The sequence below is a fragment of the Lygodium microphyllum genome, chromosome 2, assembly GCF_053477565.2.
Source record: "Lygodium microphyllum isolate KBCC chromosome 2, Lygodium_microphyllum_v1.1.10, whole genome shotgun sequence".
Classification (NCBI taxonomy): Eukaryota; Viridiplantae; Streptophyta; class Polypodiopsida; order Schizaeales; family Lygodiaceae; genus Lygodium; species Lygodium microphyllum.
The window spans coordinates 141,631,199-141,651,717 of record NC_141136.1 but is presented as its reverse complement, the minus strand read 5'-3'; the positions used below and the strand labels follow the sequence as shown (position 1 = coordinate 141,651,717).

Sequence of the window (20,519 nt, the reverse complement as noted above, 5' to 3'; positions counted from 1 at the left end):
GTACTCTACACAATTTGCACCAATCAAAATATTATCCATATGCCTCTTCTCATATCACCCACTTCTTACCATCACTATCACAATCCATGTCACCACTTGACACTCACAACCTTAAACTTAAAATAAAAAATAAGGGCCTAGCATCATACAATTGGTCTTCCTTATCATCTGCTCTATGTTCAACAAAGTAGGGGACATGGACCATGCCAATCACAATTTTTATGGCATCTCTACTATTATATTGTCATAGGCAGTAGCAATTACTAGCAATATCCCTACCATATATGAATCCTTGCATTCCTTATTGACCCATCATGCACTTACTCCAATACCCTCAACTTCTCCCTCGGCTACAATCAAACCACCCACTCTACCAACACTCAATCACCCTATTAGTTGAGATAGCCATTAAATCCCAAAAGGCCTTAGAATTTTTGACAAGAAAAAGTGGTATTATCTTAAGTAAGGGCTGTGTTAATCATATTTTACTATTGCAAAGGCCACAAGGCCTACATGACATCCTATAACAAATTTCTCACTAGTGAAAAGAAAGCATTCAACAATTTGTTACAAGACCCCTTTTTTAGTTATTTTCTTGATCATTAAACACAATATTAGGCTTCCAATGAAAAAGCTTGCTACTAAAGAGCAATTAAGAGAACTACAAATCCCAACAATGGGGATTTTTTCATGAGCTTGTAAGGTAACTACTTTTACAATTACATTGTAAGATCATAAGAAATTTGGTTATGAGTATTATAATAGTTAATGCTAAGATTTTCATGTTTACTTAGGATTTGAAGCAATATTGTATGCATTGTATGTATTGTAGGTTTCAATAGTATCAATTTTTATTATAAAACCTCATTATGTGAATTTATTATTTAGTTTCACCAAAGATTTTATTATTATATTTAAATTGCAAAGTAGAAGAGCGAAATAGTGCAACATAGACCAACCTTTACATTGATATGCCTTAAAAGAGATGTGGCCAAGTGAAGGGAGATCACATTTTACATGTATCTATGTATGTATGTATTAATGTTAATGTAAACCTACCTTATATCATGAGATGTGTGCAATTAACTTTAAGTTGGCCATATGTTTGTTTATGGTGCATGTGATAACCTCTACCTAGAACCTTATATACTTCTAAATATAACAAGAAAACATTGTATTGTACTTAGTTTCTAGTTGAAAGATTATGGATCAAGATGACCATGTCATTTTGACTTGCCATGGAACTAAGTTTCTAAAACTTGTGGGGTAAGTCAATAGTCAATGCATGATTTTATGCTTTTTTAAGATATGCTTATAAAGTGGCTTGGGAGAGTGTAGAGAATCTAAGCTTACTACCACACTATTGAGAGCATTTGCTAAAAACACTGGGTACAATCCATGGCAATGTAGGAACAATCCTTGTAAAGGTTTTATGTCATGACAAGTTAGAATCACCATAATAAACACAAAAGCTTTGATATATTTCACTTATTCTTTGACATACAATGTTTTGAATTGAATCTTGATTTTACTTTTGGTTTTTAATTTTTGGACTCATATGATTAGTTATACACCTTTATGGTGGTACATCTTTAGATGCTTCCAATGCATTTTCTTATTGAAAATGGTGGTTTACTAGGACCCATTACTAGTGAAAATGTTGTCAAGTATCTCAAAGTGGTGTCGTGCGCATTTGGCCGTAAGGATGATTGACAACTTAGAGGCTAGGTTGTAAAGCTACAAACATGTGGTACCATATATTGGCCCGATGCTCTAGAACATTATATCAAATAATTTTACTTGACTCATGCTTCCAAGGAAATTGCATTATATCTCTCATGTAGCTTTAGAGATGCACCTTTCCTAAGTGGTCTCTTAAATAACTATGGATGTAATGACAAGCATAAGTGCAATAGCTGTTTAGAAAGTTACTATCAAGGCTCCAATTATTGAAAACAAGTTGAAAATCATAGGTTCTTTGAAATGTAAGGACTTTTCTCCACTATTCAATTATCATGAGGCCCACTCACATAGTGCTGGGGGTTGTGTTTGGACTACATAAGTTGGGTGTTCTAGGCCATCATTGATGGAGTATATTTTCCAAGGAAAGTGGTATAATGTGGTCTAGAGGGAGGTGCATGAATAATAAGATGTTCATGTAGTTTGATGCAGATGTGTGTGGTTAATAATAGTAGGTCAAATGTGCTCTCTCTCTCTCTCTCTCTCTCTGTCTCTCTCTCTCTCGTTCATTCATGTAGTGTGAAATAAACTTTACGAAATAACTTTTGAAATGTATAGATGTTGTTTAGGATATAAAGTGAATTGTATATTTAAAATATTTTTCCGTGAACACTCTCTGAGAAAAGAATCACGAGGCTGTGTCATAATCTCGTGCTAGAAAGGAGGGACAAGCACGTCGGCTTGTGTGCAGTTCAGCAGTGCTGCACGGGCAAGTTCAACTCACGAAAAAGAAGATAGCTAGATGAGGACTCGAGGAGAAAGAAGAAGAAGAAGAAGAAGAAGATGTAAGAAGGAAAAAGCTGCTGCGGCTCGTCTTCACTGCAGTCCTGCTAATCCCTCTCTCTCTCTCTCTCTCTCTCTCTCTCTCTCTCTCTCAGTCGGCCTTCTCAAAGAAGAATTAGACAGGAGTCGAGTCTCTGGATCTGCCTGCCGTCCATTGATGAGCTTTACATTAAATGATGGGCCTGATTACTGGCTTTCACGTGGCATCCATGTCTCTGGTTATTTCAATGGCTATGCTGGGTATGCTTATACACCCATATATGTTGCATTCTTCTACTTAATCTTGGACGTAGCATGTGATGGTTTTGTCTAAGACTCTCTTTCTACTTATATTTCTGAAGCAGTTTCCTCAGGGATCGAGAGCAACAGACTACTAATACACACAGATGATACACCGTTACTGCAAGAAGCACGCCCGGAGCACGAAAACGAGGCGGTATTGATCAACCTAACGTATAATCTCTGATTGACAGTTTGCCTTAAGCGGGACAGATAATATGCATGTGTGTGAGGGGCCCTTGTAGCTGTCATTGGTCTTGTGATAAGGGATACTTGCAGGTGCGTGCCTTCGACAGTATTGATGCAGCTAATTTATACGTTCGCTGGCTTTGCATGCAGGCCGTCGTGAAGGAATTAGAGACGATAGATGTTCAGGAGGCGATGATTATAGCGTCACTGTATTGCGATGAGAGAGGGAGGAGCATAGCGAGGCTTGCAAACGCAACCGAGGTGGAGATGCGTCCCGCGAGGGGGCAGAGGCGATACACGGCGATGCAGAGTGATTATTCTAAGGAACACATGGGTAATGCAGCAATAATGGATCACCGCAACACTAGCAGTAGTACTGGTGCGAGGTCAGATATAATTGCAGGTCGAGATGACATTAATCATGTGGATAATCCCAGACATAATCGAGGGAGGAGGAGGATCAGGAGGTCGATCCTGCAGTCTACTACTGTCAGCCCAAGCCCTTTCCAGCTTTGCTCGGGGTGCCGGTGCTGCACCCTGGCCGACCAGAAGCTCTGCATTCAGACGGCCTGCTGCTTCTCCATCGTCTGCAACGACCCCAAACAACCCTTCGGCGTTTGCTCTCTCTCCCCTTCCTCTTGCAATTGCATGACTTGCTAGCCTGGCTAGTGCCGCTATAATTATGTATTCATCCACACCATATACACAAAACATGATTTCTCGAGTCATCTCTTGTCTTACATAGACCATATATTTAGATCAAACTCTCTCATGCTTTGTTTTCTCGAGTCATTCCTTGTCTTTCATAGACGATATTAGACCGAACTATCTCATTATCTTCATCTCACGAGGTTGTCTCTTGAGTACCTCCTTTCATATATGTGGCCATGGCTCGCTTTAGCACACAAATCTTCGCCGCATAATTTTAGGCTCTCTTTCCATAATCCAATCACATGAGTAATTTGAGTGGTCCACACTGTTATAACACAGTTTTTGGGTTATGTAAAGTTGTTTCTATTATTGTCATGTATTTGAGCATCTCCTTTCATGGACATTTGTCAACTTCTCTAGGCATATACGGCTTCATCTCATGTATTCCTAGCTGCCCCATCATTCACCCATATTCCTTTAGTAACTCACTTTTCTAATGTACACTAATTAACCAACGCAGAAAAGAGACACTTTTTGTCACCATAGTATTTGAAAATGTGAAAACTAGCAATCTTTGTATCTATTTGTTGTAATTCAAGATACTCATGAGGGAATTGCCAAATCATCAACACAAGCACTCAATCTAGAGTATCTAGTGTATATTGTTATAGATCATGTAGTTGTAGCTTGTATCAATACATGTAGAGCTATTGGATTGTGACCACCCATAATGTTTAAAGAGCCCAATAACCCTCTAGTATGATTGCAAATGCATCCATTTCCATGAATAGAAAAGGGTTATATTCCTCAAGAGACAAAAAGGTACCTAGGTGATAGAAGATTGAGTGCTAGCTTAGAAAATCTACAAATCCAAACTAATCATACAAATAATATCAAGATACGCTAACTTGTGGCAACACTAGTAGTGAATGATAAGTTGGGTTATGACTTTTTATAGTTGGAATGTTAGATATTAATGAGAAGATACTTGAGCAAGGATTTACTCTATAGAGATACATTGGTTTTCAAACAAAGCATAAAAATGCAGTCCTGAGAAAATACTTATAGCAACAACTTATCAAGAAAATAAAAAGTCCAAGTTGATGCATTAGCTATTGAAAAGGAGGATGCATCTTCCATGTCATTTATAACAATAATGAATGTATCAGTGGTTGTAAGCATGGCAAGGTAGTTATGTTTTTTCTTACTTTTTTACATATATATATATATTGGATTTCATAGCAAAGGGAGTAGTGCAACAGAATTGGACTAAAGTTGTAGGTATGGCTATGTTTTTAAGACTATAAAGAAAACTTATAGGTGTTTCTATATGTGTGGAAACATATATATCGAAAGCCTCACTTGTGTATGTGTGTCACATATGCAACATTATAGATGTGAGTATAGACACTACAATGAGTACTCAATTTTTTGGTTTTAAGAAACCGGGGAGCTATTGGTTGTTGCATAATTATGTCTCAAAATAAAACCCTTAGTTTCTTTTCTAACCTTGCAAGTGTGTGTATCAACCATTGGCTACTATATGAAGTACAACATAACGAATCAAATCAATATATGAATATTGTCCTCAACAATACTTTAAGAAATATTATGAAATGCAACAATGATATTCACAATCCCCATACACTTACAACGAGATTGACCATTGATGTTCTTCTTCTACTCACATTTGAAAAGATTTGGACTCATATTTGGGCCTTCTAAGAGATTCCCTAGTGGATACGATTGCACCGCTTGGTTTACAAAGGATAGTAGTAGTGTGTCAATTTGGTGAATTGACGGAATGGAGAGACCATAACATCAAGCTTATTCTTATTATTGAGCCATATAAGGCACGAGATAGTGGAGAAAGCTAATATTCTAAAAGGATTATATTAGCAAACATATGAAAGTCTTGTTCACACAGAGTCAACCAAAAAGAGAGAGCAATGAAACATTTTAAAAAAAGGGAATTATAATATAAATATAATGAATCAATTAAGTATCCTTAAAGTGTGGCAATGCAATATCCATACTCAAAACTCCCTTTCATCTAATCCCACACACAATGAACACTACAAGATATAGGCCTTATACCGACGTTTAAAGTGATGAAAATGCAAATAACAAAATTTACCCCCGTCATCGCAAAAAGTGTCCTTATTGGCAACGCCATAGAACAGTCGGTATCACCGTCACTATTAGCCTTGGTATTGGCGTCGGTATCAGCTACCGACGTCGGTATCAGCGTCGCTGATACCGATGCCAATAGCGACGGTTTGCGACATATATAACGACGCCAATAATGACGCGAGCAGTAAAATTTGCAACGCTAATAGCGACGGTAACAGGGGGAAAAAATTTTGTGGCAAGGCAGTTTTTTTAACATATAGCACTATGTGCTTTATGAGAGCCATACAAAATAGTTTCTGCACTACTGTGTACAATGCATTTGCAAACAAAAACAATATATACTGAAATCATAAAACTAATACATGAAATAAATATATGATCGCATAATAAGCGATTGGTACAATCATAACAGGATATCACTAATACATAGAAAATGTCTACATAGATCAGGCGACTCAAAAATAAAGGTGTGTGAGCTCCAGGGATCCAAGGGCGAGCTACATATCCTCGTTTCCTGAAAGCTCGTCCCGCTGCAAAGGAGCATCGAACGGAGTCTATAGAAAAAGAAACAACACATCAGTCCACCATACAATAATGCATTCAAATATCTCATGGTAACTACGAACAAGAAAGATGAGTGACTTATAGGGCCGTTGCGTCTATACAATCAGTCGATCAATGAAGTGAGACCATGCCTCTCTGCATATCGAGTCTCAAGGCTAGTCGGATCATGATTTGTAATGGAGTGCTGCAAAGAAAACAAAATGCTAACTGTTAGAAACATGATTGTCAATACAAAGAATATTTCAAAAAAATAAACAAGCAAAACAAAAGAAAAACTTACAAAGTCCTCCAAATATGTCATGTGGCCGTCACTCCCAAGATGATGGACCACTCCGGCCTCGAGTCGTGCCCTCACCGCCTTACACTGCAAACTCCAACGTCTTGGAGAATCTATAGCCTCCTCCCTCAGTCGGCGCCAGTCATCTGCATCTAACCACTCGGGCTTTGCAGCCCCACTCTTGATTGCCTTGCATGCATCGGATCGTCTATGTGACATGTATGCACGCATACAATCCATCATCCAACCCATAGAGAATCTATCTACTGAGGCTGGCACCGAAAACTCCTCGTGCAAGGATGCTACTATGTAGTCCTTGCTCCCCTCCAGTATGTTCTTCCAATGATCCAAGACGTTGTGCCGAAAAACTTATTGGCACAACTCTCTCATGCGAGCCATCACCCTCCTCCCCTCATCATTCATGATGATGGCTCCTGACCTACTATCGACTAGATATTCATAACCCCCTAGAGTCTGCCTAAGATGGGTCCTCTCCCATCTGCATCCATGCTCCTGGGCATATCTAGGAGACCCCTGTGCATCCGGTGTACTGACCGGGGTAATATCTCTCGGAGTGGCACCCACAGGGGTGCCACCTACTGATGGCTGAGCAAAATCTGGAGTAGACGTCCCCACAGGTGTGACAAATCCCTGAGGTGATGCAGCTCCAACTAAATGATGAGACGGAGACACTGCATCCGTGCCTCCACAACATCCACCTGAGCCTGAGCCACGCTCTCTGGAAGGGCCACGAGAGCGAGGAGTCGCACCTGTATCCCATGTCGATAGCGGGCTCACTGCCTCTGTATCTCTGCAGCATCCCCCTGATCTCGATGCACTCTCTCTCTCTGGCCCAAGTCGTGAGCGTCAAGCTCGTCTGCTCAAAGCCGAAGCATTCGATCGCACTGAAGTAGATCTAGCAAAGCGCCCTAACAAAGACCGAGATAGCTCCTGGTCTGCCATCTCTCTGAATCTTGCGATCTGGTTTGGAGACATGCATGTGAAGATGTCATGTAACTCCTCATCGCTCATCCCTTGACTCATCCTGAAAATGTCACCTACACAGACAAAAAATGATGTTAGAATAATCAATTTAAATCATACAAAGCACAGTAATATAAATCATTAAAAAAAACCTAACTTAAAATGTATATCTTATGTACCTTTATAAGCGATTGGTCAACAAATTGAATAAGTGGATGCTCCAAGTATGAAGTATCCTATGGTCCCATATTAATCTCCTAATACAACTCCGCATACACTGGAAGGTCGATAGACATGTCACCACAAAAGAATGAGTCCACGTCGTTCTCAAAGAATTCTTAGACTCCTATATTTACATCATTGTTAGCCGATGCTGGCTCCAAGCTTTCGATGGCCTCCACCCCTTGCAATATCGACCCCTCTATTTGCATATTGTCTTCATCTATGCTGGGAACATCGCTTTGATCATATACTCTTGCACTTTGGGGAGTTGAAGGTATAACATACTACCATCGAGGTTGTCGAGGGTTTGGATAGAAGATTACATGTTCACAAACACGTACAAGAGAGTTCAAACCATTGTGAAATAAACCATGTCATAATACAATTAGCAAGCAAATGAGTCCATGCACCTGTTCACAATGGGCTGGCAACACAAAGGTGTCACGCAAATCCGTCCATTTTTTTTCGGAATCTATTTCGAGAAATCCAGATGGACCTCGTCGAACTATTGCTCCAACTCCTCCAAGTACCACTTTGAACCACTGCACATCGAATAGTATCATGGAGAAGCTACGGTAATCCACCGTAACAATACTTTGCAAGTTTCCAAAATACTTCATCTCATCCACAACCGTGTTTGGATCCGGTTGCTTGTCGTCGGCTCTCTTACTCGAACCTTGCCATGATACCATAGTCCATTGTGGAGCGCATTTTTTCAATATGCTCCACGCGAAAATGCCATCTACATGACCACGCTGCACTATATATTTTGTATTGTACATTGAAACACTCAAATTAGATGTCGCATATAAAATTTAGATACGACAGATTCTAAACCCCTCATCATCTTTGGACTACATCCCCTCGAGAATTGGCACTCCTCCATTGAGACCTCTGTCCCTTTGTGAGACATTGTGGTCAAAGCTCCATGCAACCATCGCGTTGACATAAACCGCGGCATCTCCTCCATGCCTTCAGGATATCAAATCGGTCGATGATGCATACTACATCGGAATTCAACTCGCGCTTCCTCTCGATCTTGCCTAGCAATCTGGTACTTGGCGAGCCACATCTCCATAGAGGCATGGTGCAACATACAAAAGCAATTCACCTTCTCTTCCATTGAGGTATCCATTCTTTTTTCTACCCCATTTTTAACCACCACATCTCCAGTCAGTCTATCATCGTCCTTTAGCGACCATAGCATTTCATTGTCTGGTTTCACCATTGATAGCCATTGTGAAATATGCACTAGTGCCTCAGACACCAACCAACCTTCAGCCATGCTACCTTCTGGCCAAGCTCGTTGTTGCACAAAGCCTTTCAGGGTTTTCATGAAGCACTCCAAGAAGAACATCCATCGTGATGGACACGTCCAGTAATCTCCACTTCATCTACAAGATGGACAAGAAGGTGGATTTGTATCGTGAGCATGCTGGTGGGTAGGTATTTCTCAAAGAGACAGACCGTCTCCACTGTTCCCTACCTCATAGATTCAATAGAGGACGTCTTAATCTCCTTTTGTGAGATCCATTGCACCAAAGTCGACAACCTATAAATGGCCCTGCCTATTTTTGGAGTAAGACATCCTGCGATCGCGATTGGTAGTACAAACTGCCACAAATGAGAAAGCATTATGAATAATGGCTACATTCCAAATAGCAAAATGCCCACGCTAATTACAATCCATTCGTAGTACAAACCTGACATATCTTATGTCAGTCATGGGATTTTAGCCCTGATAATTGGTCATCTTTAGAAAATGCAGACTTGAGAGAATGCATCATACCCGTTGGAGTGCGAATAGACTTGATTACTTACTTCACAATGCGCTCTTCTTTAGTGGACAAAATCCAAGGAGAGGAGGAAGCTGCACGCGACCATCAACACTCGACTGCGGCCAAAGCGCCTCCATCTTACCTACCTCCTTCAAATCCATTTTTGCCCCTATAGTGTCTCTCTTTCCTATGATGTGGTCCCATAACAACCTGTCCACATTCTTGAAAATATGCATGGGATCCAACAAGTGGTTGACCTGTAAAAGTGGGTCCAATATGGCAACTCGTAGAAAACTGAGAACTGTCACATTCCATTTGGATGTGATTCCGTGTGGACCATTTTCAGCTCGTATCAGCTTGTGGCGTTCATACGTGTTGGAGGTCGTCCAAGAAAACCTTCCCTGAGTTCATGATCCTCTGGTAAGAAAGCAGCATGTCCTTGATATACCATCTTCTTCATGGTTCGTGACCTTTGGGAGTCTAATTGTGGCCAGCACAATGAACATGCATGATAACCTGAGGTAACCAGACCTGTTCCAACACCACGACCTAGTGAATACTTACTTGAATGAGATAAAATATAGATATTACCAGCGAGAATGGAGGCCTGCTCACCTGAGCACTCTCTGAATCCCGAAAAGTCATGCATCGTCCACATGAGAATGGCTCGAATATTGGCTGACCGCTGACCATCGTACTTGCTCATATCTTGCATGGTGACCTCCTCCTCCCACAAAATCTTAAGCTCATCGACTAATGGACGAAGATACACGTCCATATTTTTGACTTTGTAGTGGTCGGGGACGAGCAAGCTAATGATGAGATGTCATTTCTTCATAGAAAGCCATGGAGGGATATTGTAGTTGACAAGGACTATAGGCCACACACTATAAGAAGTTGAGCACAGACCGAATGGGTTCACGCCATCCATTGCAAGACCGAGCCAAAGATTCCTTGGCTCTCGGGCAAAGCTTGGGAAGGTAGAGTCAATGTGACTCCATGCGCATGAATCCGTTGATATTTGCTGAACTCCATCCGTGGACCTATTCTGCGCATGCCACGTTGTCAAGCTCGCCATGCCGGACGTACGAAACATGTAGTTTATGCGAGGGATAAGCGAAAAGTGTCTGAGAACTTTTTGAGGGATGGTTTGCCCTTGCAAGTCCTATCGATACCTGTGAGCATCACACTTTGGACATGTCTCCATAGTCTCGTATTCTCCTCGAAACAATATACAATCGTTGATACATGCATGGATGTTATTGTAGTCCATGCCAAGCTTCCGTAAAACATGTCATGCATCATCACGAGACTCAGGCATGGTATTTGCAGGTAGTAATATATGATATTTCAATAACCTTTAAAAAATCATAAAACACCTTGAAAAAGCATAAATGTTTGTAATAATAGTGCCGAAAAAAAATTTCAATGAAGCGTATGTACAAGGTACCTGAACAACTCGGTCACACTCGTATCGCTCCACCCGTATTTTGCTTGCATACTTAAGAGTGCAAGTAGTGTCTTCAGCCTAGATACTTGACACCCATCATATAATGATATGGATGCTTCCTCTCTAAGCGGATCAGAAGTCTCGACATCCATGGGAATCAATGCATCGATCATTGCCTCCATCTCAAGCTCCAAGATTGTAGGTAGGTCTGGAAGGTTGCCTATCTCCTCTGGCATTGACAGTATAGATTGGCCTTGCGAGTGGTGGATTGGCTCCTGCACTCCATCTATCGCACATCCACGTACTCTTCTAATTGGCCACAAGGGGTGCACTCCCCCTTGGGACGAGACATCACCTCCCTAGATATAAAATTTGCCAGCGAGACCCAATCTTATTGTATATGGTATTCAATTAGCTTGCGAGTACAATGCATGATTGATATTAACTTTAAATTACCGTTTGCTGAAAATCCGTAATCACCTGATCAATGATCTCAGATTGAAACTCACCAAATCCTCGTACGTGTTCTCTAGACAATCTACATTTTTATCTAATTTCTAGCTTGCATTGAGAGCAAGGACATGGGACACGCTGATTAAGATACACCTCGCGATCTTGAACAACAGGACCTTCTTCGTTTTCCATTTTGTCTACATTACAACAAACAATTTGTTTTTGTTATCATTCTTTTCTTTTCTTAGATTGTTATCCTCTCCTTCCATCTCTCTCTTTTTCTATGACCCTCATATAGTATCATAGAACACTAGTATTTAGTACCTAGTACTCAGTACCTAGCACATAATATTTCGTTTTCTCTCTTCCTCTCCCTCCCTCGCCCTCACCCTCTCTTTCTCTCTTTCCCTATTAGGTTTAATAATTTTTCTCTTTTTCTCTCTCCTCTCTCTCATTTCCTTTTCTCTCTCCTCTCGCTCTCATTCCTCTCCCTCCCTCTCTCTTTTTCTCTCTCCTCTCTCTCTCATTCCTCTCCCTCCCTTGCCCTCTCTCATTTCTTTTTCTCTCTCCTCTCCCTCTCTCATTTCCTCTTCCTCCCTCGCCCTCACTCTCTCTTTCCCTATTAGGTTTAATGGTTTTTCTCTCTCCTCTCTCTCTCTCATTTTTTTCTCTCTCCTCTCCCTCTCTCATTTCGTTTTTTCTCTTCCTCTCCCCCTCTGATTTCCTCTCCCTCTCTCGCCCTCACCCTCTCTTTCTCTCTTTCCCTATTAGGTTTAATGATTTTTCTCTCTTTTTCTCTCTCCTCTCTCTCTCTCATTTACCTTTCTCTCTTTCTCTCCCTCTCTCATTTCATGTCCCTTCCTCACCCTGAACCTCTCTTTTTCTCTTTCTCTATTAGATTTAATAATTTTTTATCTTTTTCTCTCTCTTCTCCCTCTCTCATTTTTTCTCTCTCCTCTCCCTGTCTCATTTCCCTATCTTTCTTTCTCTCCCTCTCTCATTTCCTCTCCCTCCCTCACCCTGACTCTCTCTTTCTCTATTTTTCCATTAGGTTTAATGATCTTTCTCTCTTTTTCTCTCTCCTCTCTCTCTCATTTATTTTTCTCTCTCCTCTCCCTCTCTCATTTTCTTTTCTCTCTTCCTCTCTCTCTCTCATTTCCTCTCCCTCCCTCGTCCTCACCCTCACCCACACCCTCTCTTTCTCTATTTGCCTATTATGTTTAACATCTTATCTATTTTTCTCTCTCCTCTCATTTTCTCTTTTTTCTCTCTCCTCTCCCTCTCTCATTTCCTTTTGCTCTCTTCCTCTCCTTCTCTCATTTCTTCTCCCTCCCTCTCCCTCTCATTTTCCTATTATGTTTTTGTCTCTCCCCCCTCTCCCTCTCCCTCTCCCTCTCCCTCTCCCTCTCTCATTTTCTCTCTCATCCTCCCCCTCCCTCTCTCATTCCCTCTCCCCCTCCCTCTCCCTCTCTTTCTCCCTCTTCCTCTCCCTCATTTCTTCTCCCTCTCTTATTATATACAAATTATACAAAAAATAAATAAAAAAGAGAGAGAATACACTCTCCCTTCCTCTCGTTCTCTCATTTCATCCCCCTCCCTCTCCCTCTCCCTCTCCCTCTCTTTCTCTCTCTCTTCCTCCCTCCCCCTCTCTCTTCCATTTCCTCCCTCTCCCTCTCCCTCTCTTTCTCTCTCATTTCCTCTCCCTCTCTCAATATATATACACAAATCATATAAGCAAAAGTAAAAGAGAGAGAGAGAATGCACTCTCCCTCCCTCTCCCTCTCTCATTTCCTCCCCCCTCCCCCTCCCTCTCTTTCTTTTTCTCTTTCTCTCTCCCTCTCTCATTCCCTCTCTCATTTCCTCCCCCTCCCTCTCCCTCTCTTTAATTTCACTCTCTTTCTCCCTCTCCCTCTCCCTCATTTCTTCTCCCTCTCTCATTATATACAAATTATACAAAAAATAAATAAATAAGGGAGAGAATACACTCTCCCTCCCTCTCGTTCTCTCATTTCATCCCCCTCCCTCTTCCATTTTCTCCCTCTCCCTCCCTCCCCGTCCCTCTCCCTTTCCCTCTCTTTCTCTCTCATTTCCTCTCCCTCTCTCAATATATATACACAAATTATATAAGCAAAAGTAAAAGAGAGAGAGAAAATGCACTCTCCCTCCCTCTCCCTCTCTCATTTCCTCCCCATCCCTCTCCGTCTCCCTCTCCCTCTCCCTCTCCCTCTCTTTCTCTTTCTCTCCCTCTCTCATTTTCTCCCCCCTCCCTCTCCCTCTCTTTCTCTTTCTCTTTCCCTCTCTTTCTCTTTCTCTCCCTCCCTCTCCCTCTCCCTCTCCCTCTCTTTCTCTCTCATTTCCTCTCCTAAACAAGTAAAAGAAGGAGAGAATTAAACCCTAAACAAGCAAAAGAAGGAGAGAATGGACTCACCGATGAGTTATGGCGAGGGTTTGATGGCTCCTCTTCGCGATGAAGGCTCCTCCTCTCCTTCGCGAATGGCGGTGGCGGCAAGCCTTCTTCCTCTCTCTCTCTCTCTCTCACCCTATACAAGACGGTCGCTCTCTTTCTCGCTCTCCCTCTTAAAACGTTCGACGAAAATGCGTGAAATAAACCGCGCTCAGGTTTCGGCTTTTTTTTTCCCTATGGGGCATCGCTATAGCAACGTTGCTATTCTTGTGTCGCTACCCACCGTCGCTATACGTTACAATCCTTATAGTGGAAGTTATCCTTATTAGATATGCTCAATGCCCATCCTCAAAAGGTGCCATGAATGATCAATGGTGCTCAAAGTTGTAAAGTTTGCATTATGAGGAGAAGCCATGTATAATCTCAATAAGTCTTAATTTGTATGTTAGATAAGGTCTATCTGACACGATGGTAGAAAGGTGACCTTTATGAGTCTAGCCTTTGGGTTAGATAGTGTAGTTTTTTATAGCAACTCGAGGCATATAGCATAAGTTGCAAGGTGTTACTAGGGACCCCTATTTTGCAGTTCAGGGGTCATGGAAGTGGCCCTTGGCTGGGGGATCTTAGAGGGGCCAATGGCCTTCTCTTGAAGGAGGTCTACAATAGTACCCTTGGTCAGATGGTAAAGGAAATATTCCTTGAAATATTCCCTAGCCAACTAGAGAAGGTTCATGATATTGTAGGTTAGACACACCAATTTAACCAACATCATTATAACACCAAATTTCACCTCATAGTTCTTTCCACTAGCCTTAAGCTCTTTGCCTATCATTTGTCTAGATTGCCATCTAAGATTCAAAGTGGAAGCATATGAGTGGAGAGAGCCATCTAATGTTACTTTGTTTGGAATTAAAGAAGTTTTTATTTTTCTCTTATTGGCTATGAACTTCCTATTCCGTAGTTACTCCATGTAAACATGGTATCAAATTCCAAGGGGCTTTAAGAAGCATATAAGATGTGAGAGGCAAGGGCTCAAATATTTTTGATGTTGTTATCTGCAAGTGTCTCTTACACAATAAGTAGTAGCTATATCAACTATTCAAAAATCTTTAGTGTAGGCAACTTAGATGGTATAAAGTACACTTTGTGGAAGTTTAGAAATACAACTATCCTCGATTCCTATGGGCTCCTAGAGATGGTGATAGGAACTGATCCAAAACCATATTCTAACCATGAACCATCAAAATTGAGTGTTATGATTCCTCCAAATACAATTCTTCTATGGGCTTGAAGATGATGGAACGTAGGTGTATTGTGTGCCTTAGTTACAAGCTATTCTGATATAGTATTTTGACCTTGATTCAATATACAATCAAGGCATTAAAGGCTTGGAACATATTGAGGAGTGAGTGGAAAATCTAAAATCAAATAAGGATTTAGAACTTGGTTGAGAATTATCTAGCTATAGAGAAGTTTGCCAAAGGAGAGATAGCTGAACCATTCATCACTTAGATCAAGAATCTATGTCACTAGATTGCTAGCACTAGGACACAAAAGACTAGTGATGAGAAGCTAGCTTGAAGGTATCTTCAGTTTTATCTACCAAAGTTTGATAGATTGGTAACTTGCCTAAACACTCAAGTAAGATCCTAAGCTTTGATGTTTGAGCAATTTTGTGTACTACTAATGGAGAAGGATGTATAGCTTAAAGTTTGAGAAAGTAATAATAGTGAAGAGGTTGCATATTGCTCTACTAATATGAAAGGCAAAGATTACTACTCCACCGATGGTAACAAAAAAAAGAAGGGTGGTAAGAAGAAGTTTCAAGGAAAATACCTCTACTGCAAGAAGAATGAACTTGCAATTCCATATTATCATATTAAGAATGCAGATAAGAAGAATAACTTACTAAAAAGTAAAGAGGAGGAGATAAGAAATACGATTGAAGAGGAGTTGGAGTTATTCATGGCGACCATTGAGAAAGTGTACTTTTTAGCACAAGAAATACCTACCATTGACTCATGGATAGTGGCATCTCCCCTCACATAGCCAACAAGAAAAGTCTATATAGCTCTATGTAGCCTCTATAAGAATCTATCACTATTGTAAATGATGCAAAATACATATTATTTTCTTTATTGCTACAAATGGTGAACTCAAAAAGCTTTCTAATGTATTTTACATTCCAAAGATTAAGAGACATATCATATATTAGTTGCTTTCATAACTAATCTTGGCCATGAAGTGAGGTTTACAAAGATGGGTGTAGAAATTCTTGATAATACTTCACAAAGTTGTTGAGAAGGGAGAAAGAAGAAGCAGCTTATATGGGGTAGGTGCTTGTACAACCACCAATGGAGTGGGAATAAGTAAAGTTTGTCATGAAAGGTTTGGTCACCTTTGATTTGAATGGTTAATAAGCAAGATATGGTTGTTCATCTAACTAAGTGATTGAAATAAAGGAACCATATGAAGTTTGCATGATGGGCAAGCAAAAAAGAAAGGTATTTCTATAAGAATACAAGAACAAAGCAAATGCTCTTCTAGAGTGCATGCATGCTAACCCGGGGGGGGAGTCACTCATGAATATATGTATATATAACGTGAGTTCAAAATAAGGAGTTTTTAAAACACCATTTTTATATATTTTTAACATACAGAAGGGTGTCATATAAAGGGGTTGCTTATTACAGATTGAATAGAAAAGGGTTGTGTTATATTCAAGAAAAATTCATAGATTAGGATATTTATAAATAGGCCACGAACACACGTTATATACACAAATATATATAGTAGGGGGAGGGGGGTCACTCATGAATATATGTATATATAATGTGAGTTCAAAATAAGGAGTTTTTAAAACACCATTTTTATATATTTTTAACATACAGAAGGGTGTCATATAAAGGGGTTGCTTATTACAGATTGAATAGAAAAGGGTTGTGTTATATTCAAGAAAAATACATAGATTAGGATATTTATAAATAGGCCACGAACACACGTTATATACACAAATATATATAGTGAACCCCCCTGAGATGCTAACTTCTATAGTAAAATGCCTCCATAAGCCTTGGGGGGGATCTTCTTATTTTATATTGGTCATTGAAAGACTACAATAGGGAGATATGGTTGTACTTCCTTCATAATAATGCTCAAGATTTTGATAAGCCTAAAGAATGGCTAAAACTTTTTGAGAATTCAATTGAGAAAAGTATGTACAAATTTACAACAGATGGTAATGGTGATTTCAACTCAAAGAAGTTTAAAGAATTTTGGGGTCTTCTCTTTTTTCGAGTGAATATTTTTTAGCAAGATGAGGAAATTGAGCAACATCTGGAAAAGCACATGAGATGGAGCAACAAATAGACAAAATCTAGGTGCACATGAGATGGGGCATCAAGTTAGTTGTGTCCTAGTTGCACACGAGAAGAGGCATCAAATTACCCTAGTTGTATCGTGATCCATAAATATTGTATTATAAATGACATTTAAGGAAAATGAAAATTTCCACTTAGACCATGAAAATAAGTTTTGAAAATGGAAATTCCCATAAACATAACAATTTAAAAAACTTTACTTGCATATGCCATTTTTGAGAAACTAGATAGGAACACTATGTAACTAGTTCAGCTCAAACATTCCTCATGAAACATGAAAGATAGTAGTAATGATCAAAATGTCCTCATCATGGATTCGCACTCATCATCCACAAAAACACAATGCCTTGGTGGTTGTGGCTCCGACATGTCCATCAAAGCAAGAATAGGTGGCCATTCTTTTCACCATTACTTTTGCATATACATGCATCACACTTCTAGCATTATCACAGGGAAGCTTTATTCTCAAGATTTATCTTCAATGCTTTATTACAAAAAAAACTCAAAGAAAATTAAAAATATATTCTTAGATCAATTCATATACCAAGTTAACCTCACTAACTTTATGACTATAACACACATTGAATAGTCCCAAAATAGAATATTTCATCATGCCTTCTTTCATGACAACCACAATGGTTATAATAATTAGGAAAAACACATTGTTAGATTGCATATAGCGTGGCCCATTGACATGACTAATTTGCATAACAATGAAAATGGGCATTTTAAAACTAAGGCACAAGATGCTAGATACTTTCTAGTCCTAGGGATTTTCACCCGCTCTCTCATCCACCTCATCATCGATCCTAGAAGAACCTACCTCAATGCTTTCTCCTTGCATGGCTTGCACCAACAATGGCTACATGTAGGAGGAAATGATATCACTATCCACATCAAAATATGCGACTAGACCTAATGCATGACTTAATAATGGGTGTAGTTGGAGCCCCAAGAGGAACACCAAGGAAAAGGGAATTCTCTTGCAAGAAAATCTATCTTGTAACATCAACAAGCTTGTTTATCATGTTTCATATGATCACAATGAAGAAAAGAACACCAGGCACAACAAATCTTCATGCAGCATCATGTAGATCTCCCACGGATTTGATAGAATCAACCATATTCTTCAACATCTTCACAAAATCCATCAATAGAACAAAGAAAGCAAAGAAGTACACCATCTTTGAATGGAAATACATCACATAGTATTCATCTTCAATATCTTCATAGTCTTTTCTCTCAATCTTTCATATACAATCACTCTGTTTCAGTAGAATTGGCTATCTCTGACTCTCTCTCTCTCTCTCCATCAATAATACATCATATCCTCACTACAATCTCTCAAAATCACACTCAATAATCCTTCTTAGGTCGTGGATACCCCTCCCAAGAGGTATGTTTGATATGAAGAGTCACCAGAGCCACTACAGTGTCCTTTCATAGCTCACTACTGTCACTTCACTCTAGTCTTCACTTGAGTCTTTGGCAGCTACTTCTTCCACTTCTTTCAGCTCTTTTGTACTTGTATTCACCTCTTTCCAAGGCTAGAAAACTTTCCCAAAGTCACACATACATTCCACAGAACACTTACAGAAGCATACAGAACAGTCTACAGAACAGTACCAGAAGAGCTACAGTACAGAACAGAACAGAACAGAGACAAAAGCTCTACAGAAGACCTACAGAAGGTTACAGAAGGTCATCAAAACCACATAACTCATTCTCAAACCATTCCAAACTCTCACAAACCATTCAATAAACTTTCACAATATCTCAATCTTCATCAATCAATACTCCATCCCTCTTTACAGAAGACAATCAGAACAAAACAGACCAAAACAGAGCAAAACAGAAGGTATACAGAACCATTCAGAACCTATCAGAACATCACAGAACCACCAATAAATATCATGATCTTCCAAAACACAATCATTACCATCCAAAACACTCTCAAACCACTTCTAAATCAATCAATCATCTCATAAAATCAACCATTCAGCTCTCAAAAACAACAAAAATCAGCCAAAAAACAAGTCATTTCAACACTCAACATATCCCCACACTTAATAAGGAAGCGTCCTCGCGACCCAGGAAAAAGGGAATACAAGTTCAGTTGAAAAGCTCAACTTTGATCTTCAATATCTTCATAAAAAGAATCCATCCACCACGACCCCAACTTATAACCTGTTTCTGATATAAAAATACAAAGAAAGGAAAACCCTTTATACATTAACACCTCTTATCAAACTAAAAATCACAACAAATTTGTAAAGGATATAAGAGTTTGCTTCTTCTTTATCAGCATCAACTTCAACTCTGCAACCACGACCCCAACACCACAATTCTCCAAAACGTAGCTCGCACACGAAATCCAATAAGAAAGCACCACGTTCGTATTATATAAATAAACTCACAACACAAACACTACACAACACAACCATCTGAATGACTCCTTCAAAAAGAGAGTTTTTCATTAGAAAGCTTCCACCATACATTGGAAAGGTATCAATGAAGATGATCCCTCTTAAAAGATTGATGTTGTCGAAAACAATCCATAGATAAGGATTCATCTACAAAGTTTTTAGGAGGATTTTGAAAAAATTGGAGACAGCACATCCTTTCCAACAGGACCAAGTATTTGCTAGGCAAACAGAGGGCATGAAAATACAATATGTCCAGTTGTTGGGAATCAATGCTTACATTGACATTCATGCACAACTTTGGAATAGGCTTGGAATCATTATGAGAGTGCCTATACATATACGCCAGGTACCAAGCAAAGTGAGCAGTTAATCTCACTGAGGGATCTGCAGACTGTGAATACTGCTGAGCAAAATGAACATAGTTCTGATAAGCTTGACTGGAAGCTGTCCATTCTCCTGGAATTACTGGCCAATTGATCTGAGGTCCTGTAAGGCAATCATCCGAACTCCATCCCCTTCTTCTGGAAATCTGATTATCAAACCTGTCACAGTCACTAACCAACTGAGGTGGTTGAGATATGGAAGTGTTAGGAGAGGGTAGTGGAATAAGGGAAAGTGGGTGAAGGGAAGGATAGGAAAAATCATAAAAGGAAGAAAAGGTTAAAGAAGGAGTGGCAGAAATTTGTAAGGAATCACTAAGGAAGGGTGTTAACTGATAAATAGGAAATGTGGAGGGTACATTAATGGATGGAGAAGGACAGGGTGGAGAAGGGGAAAATACCCTATCCTCAATAAAGGAACAGTAT

At 39.8% G+C, this 20,519-nt stretch overlaps 1 protein-coding gene and 1 non-coding gene across 3 annotated transcripts; one reads left to right on the top strand and one right to left on the bottom strand.

Moving 5' to 3' along the window:
* Positions 1-2,403: 2,403 nt before the first annotated feature.
* LOC148040409 (uncharacterized) lies at positions 2,404-4,053 on the top strand. Of its 2 annotated transcripts, none has more exons than XM_087699375.1 (3): positions 2,404-2,763; positions 2,865-2,959; positions 3,142-4,053. In XM_087699375.1, exons 1-3 carry the CDS (start codon positions 2,697-2,699, stop codon positions 3,649-3,651), a joined length of 672 nt encoding a protein of 223 aa, XP_087555501.1. In that variant the 5' UTR covers positions 2,404-2,696; the 3' UTR covers positions 3,652-4,053. The 2 variants fall into 2 exon arrangements, with proteins under 2 accessions (XP_087555501.1, XP_087555505.1); XM_087699379.1 differs by having other exon boundaries at positions 2,411-2,763; positions 2,868-2,959.
* A 15,341-nt stretch (positions 4,054-19,394) lies between these two features.
* On the bottom strand, positions 19,395-19,463 carry LOC148040408 (small nucleolar RNA SNORD36). The gene has a single exon (XR_015688734.1). It is a non-coding gene; the product is annotated as a small nucleolar RNA SNORD36 (small nucleolar RNA).
* Positions 19,464-20,519: the final 1,056 nt, after the last annotated feature.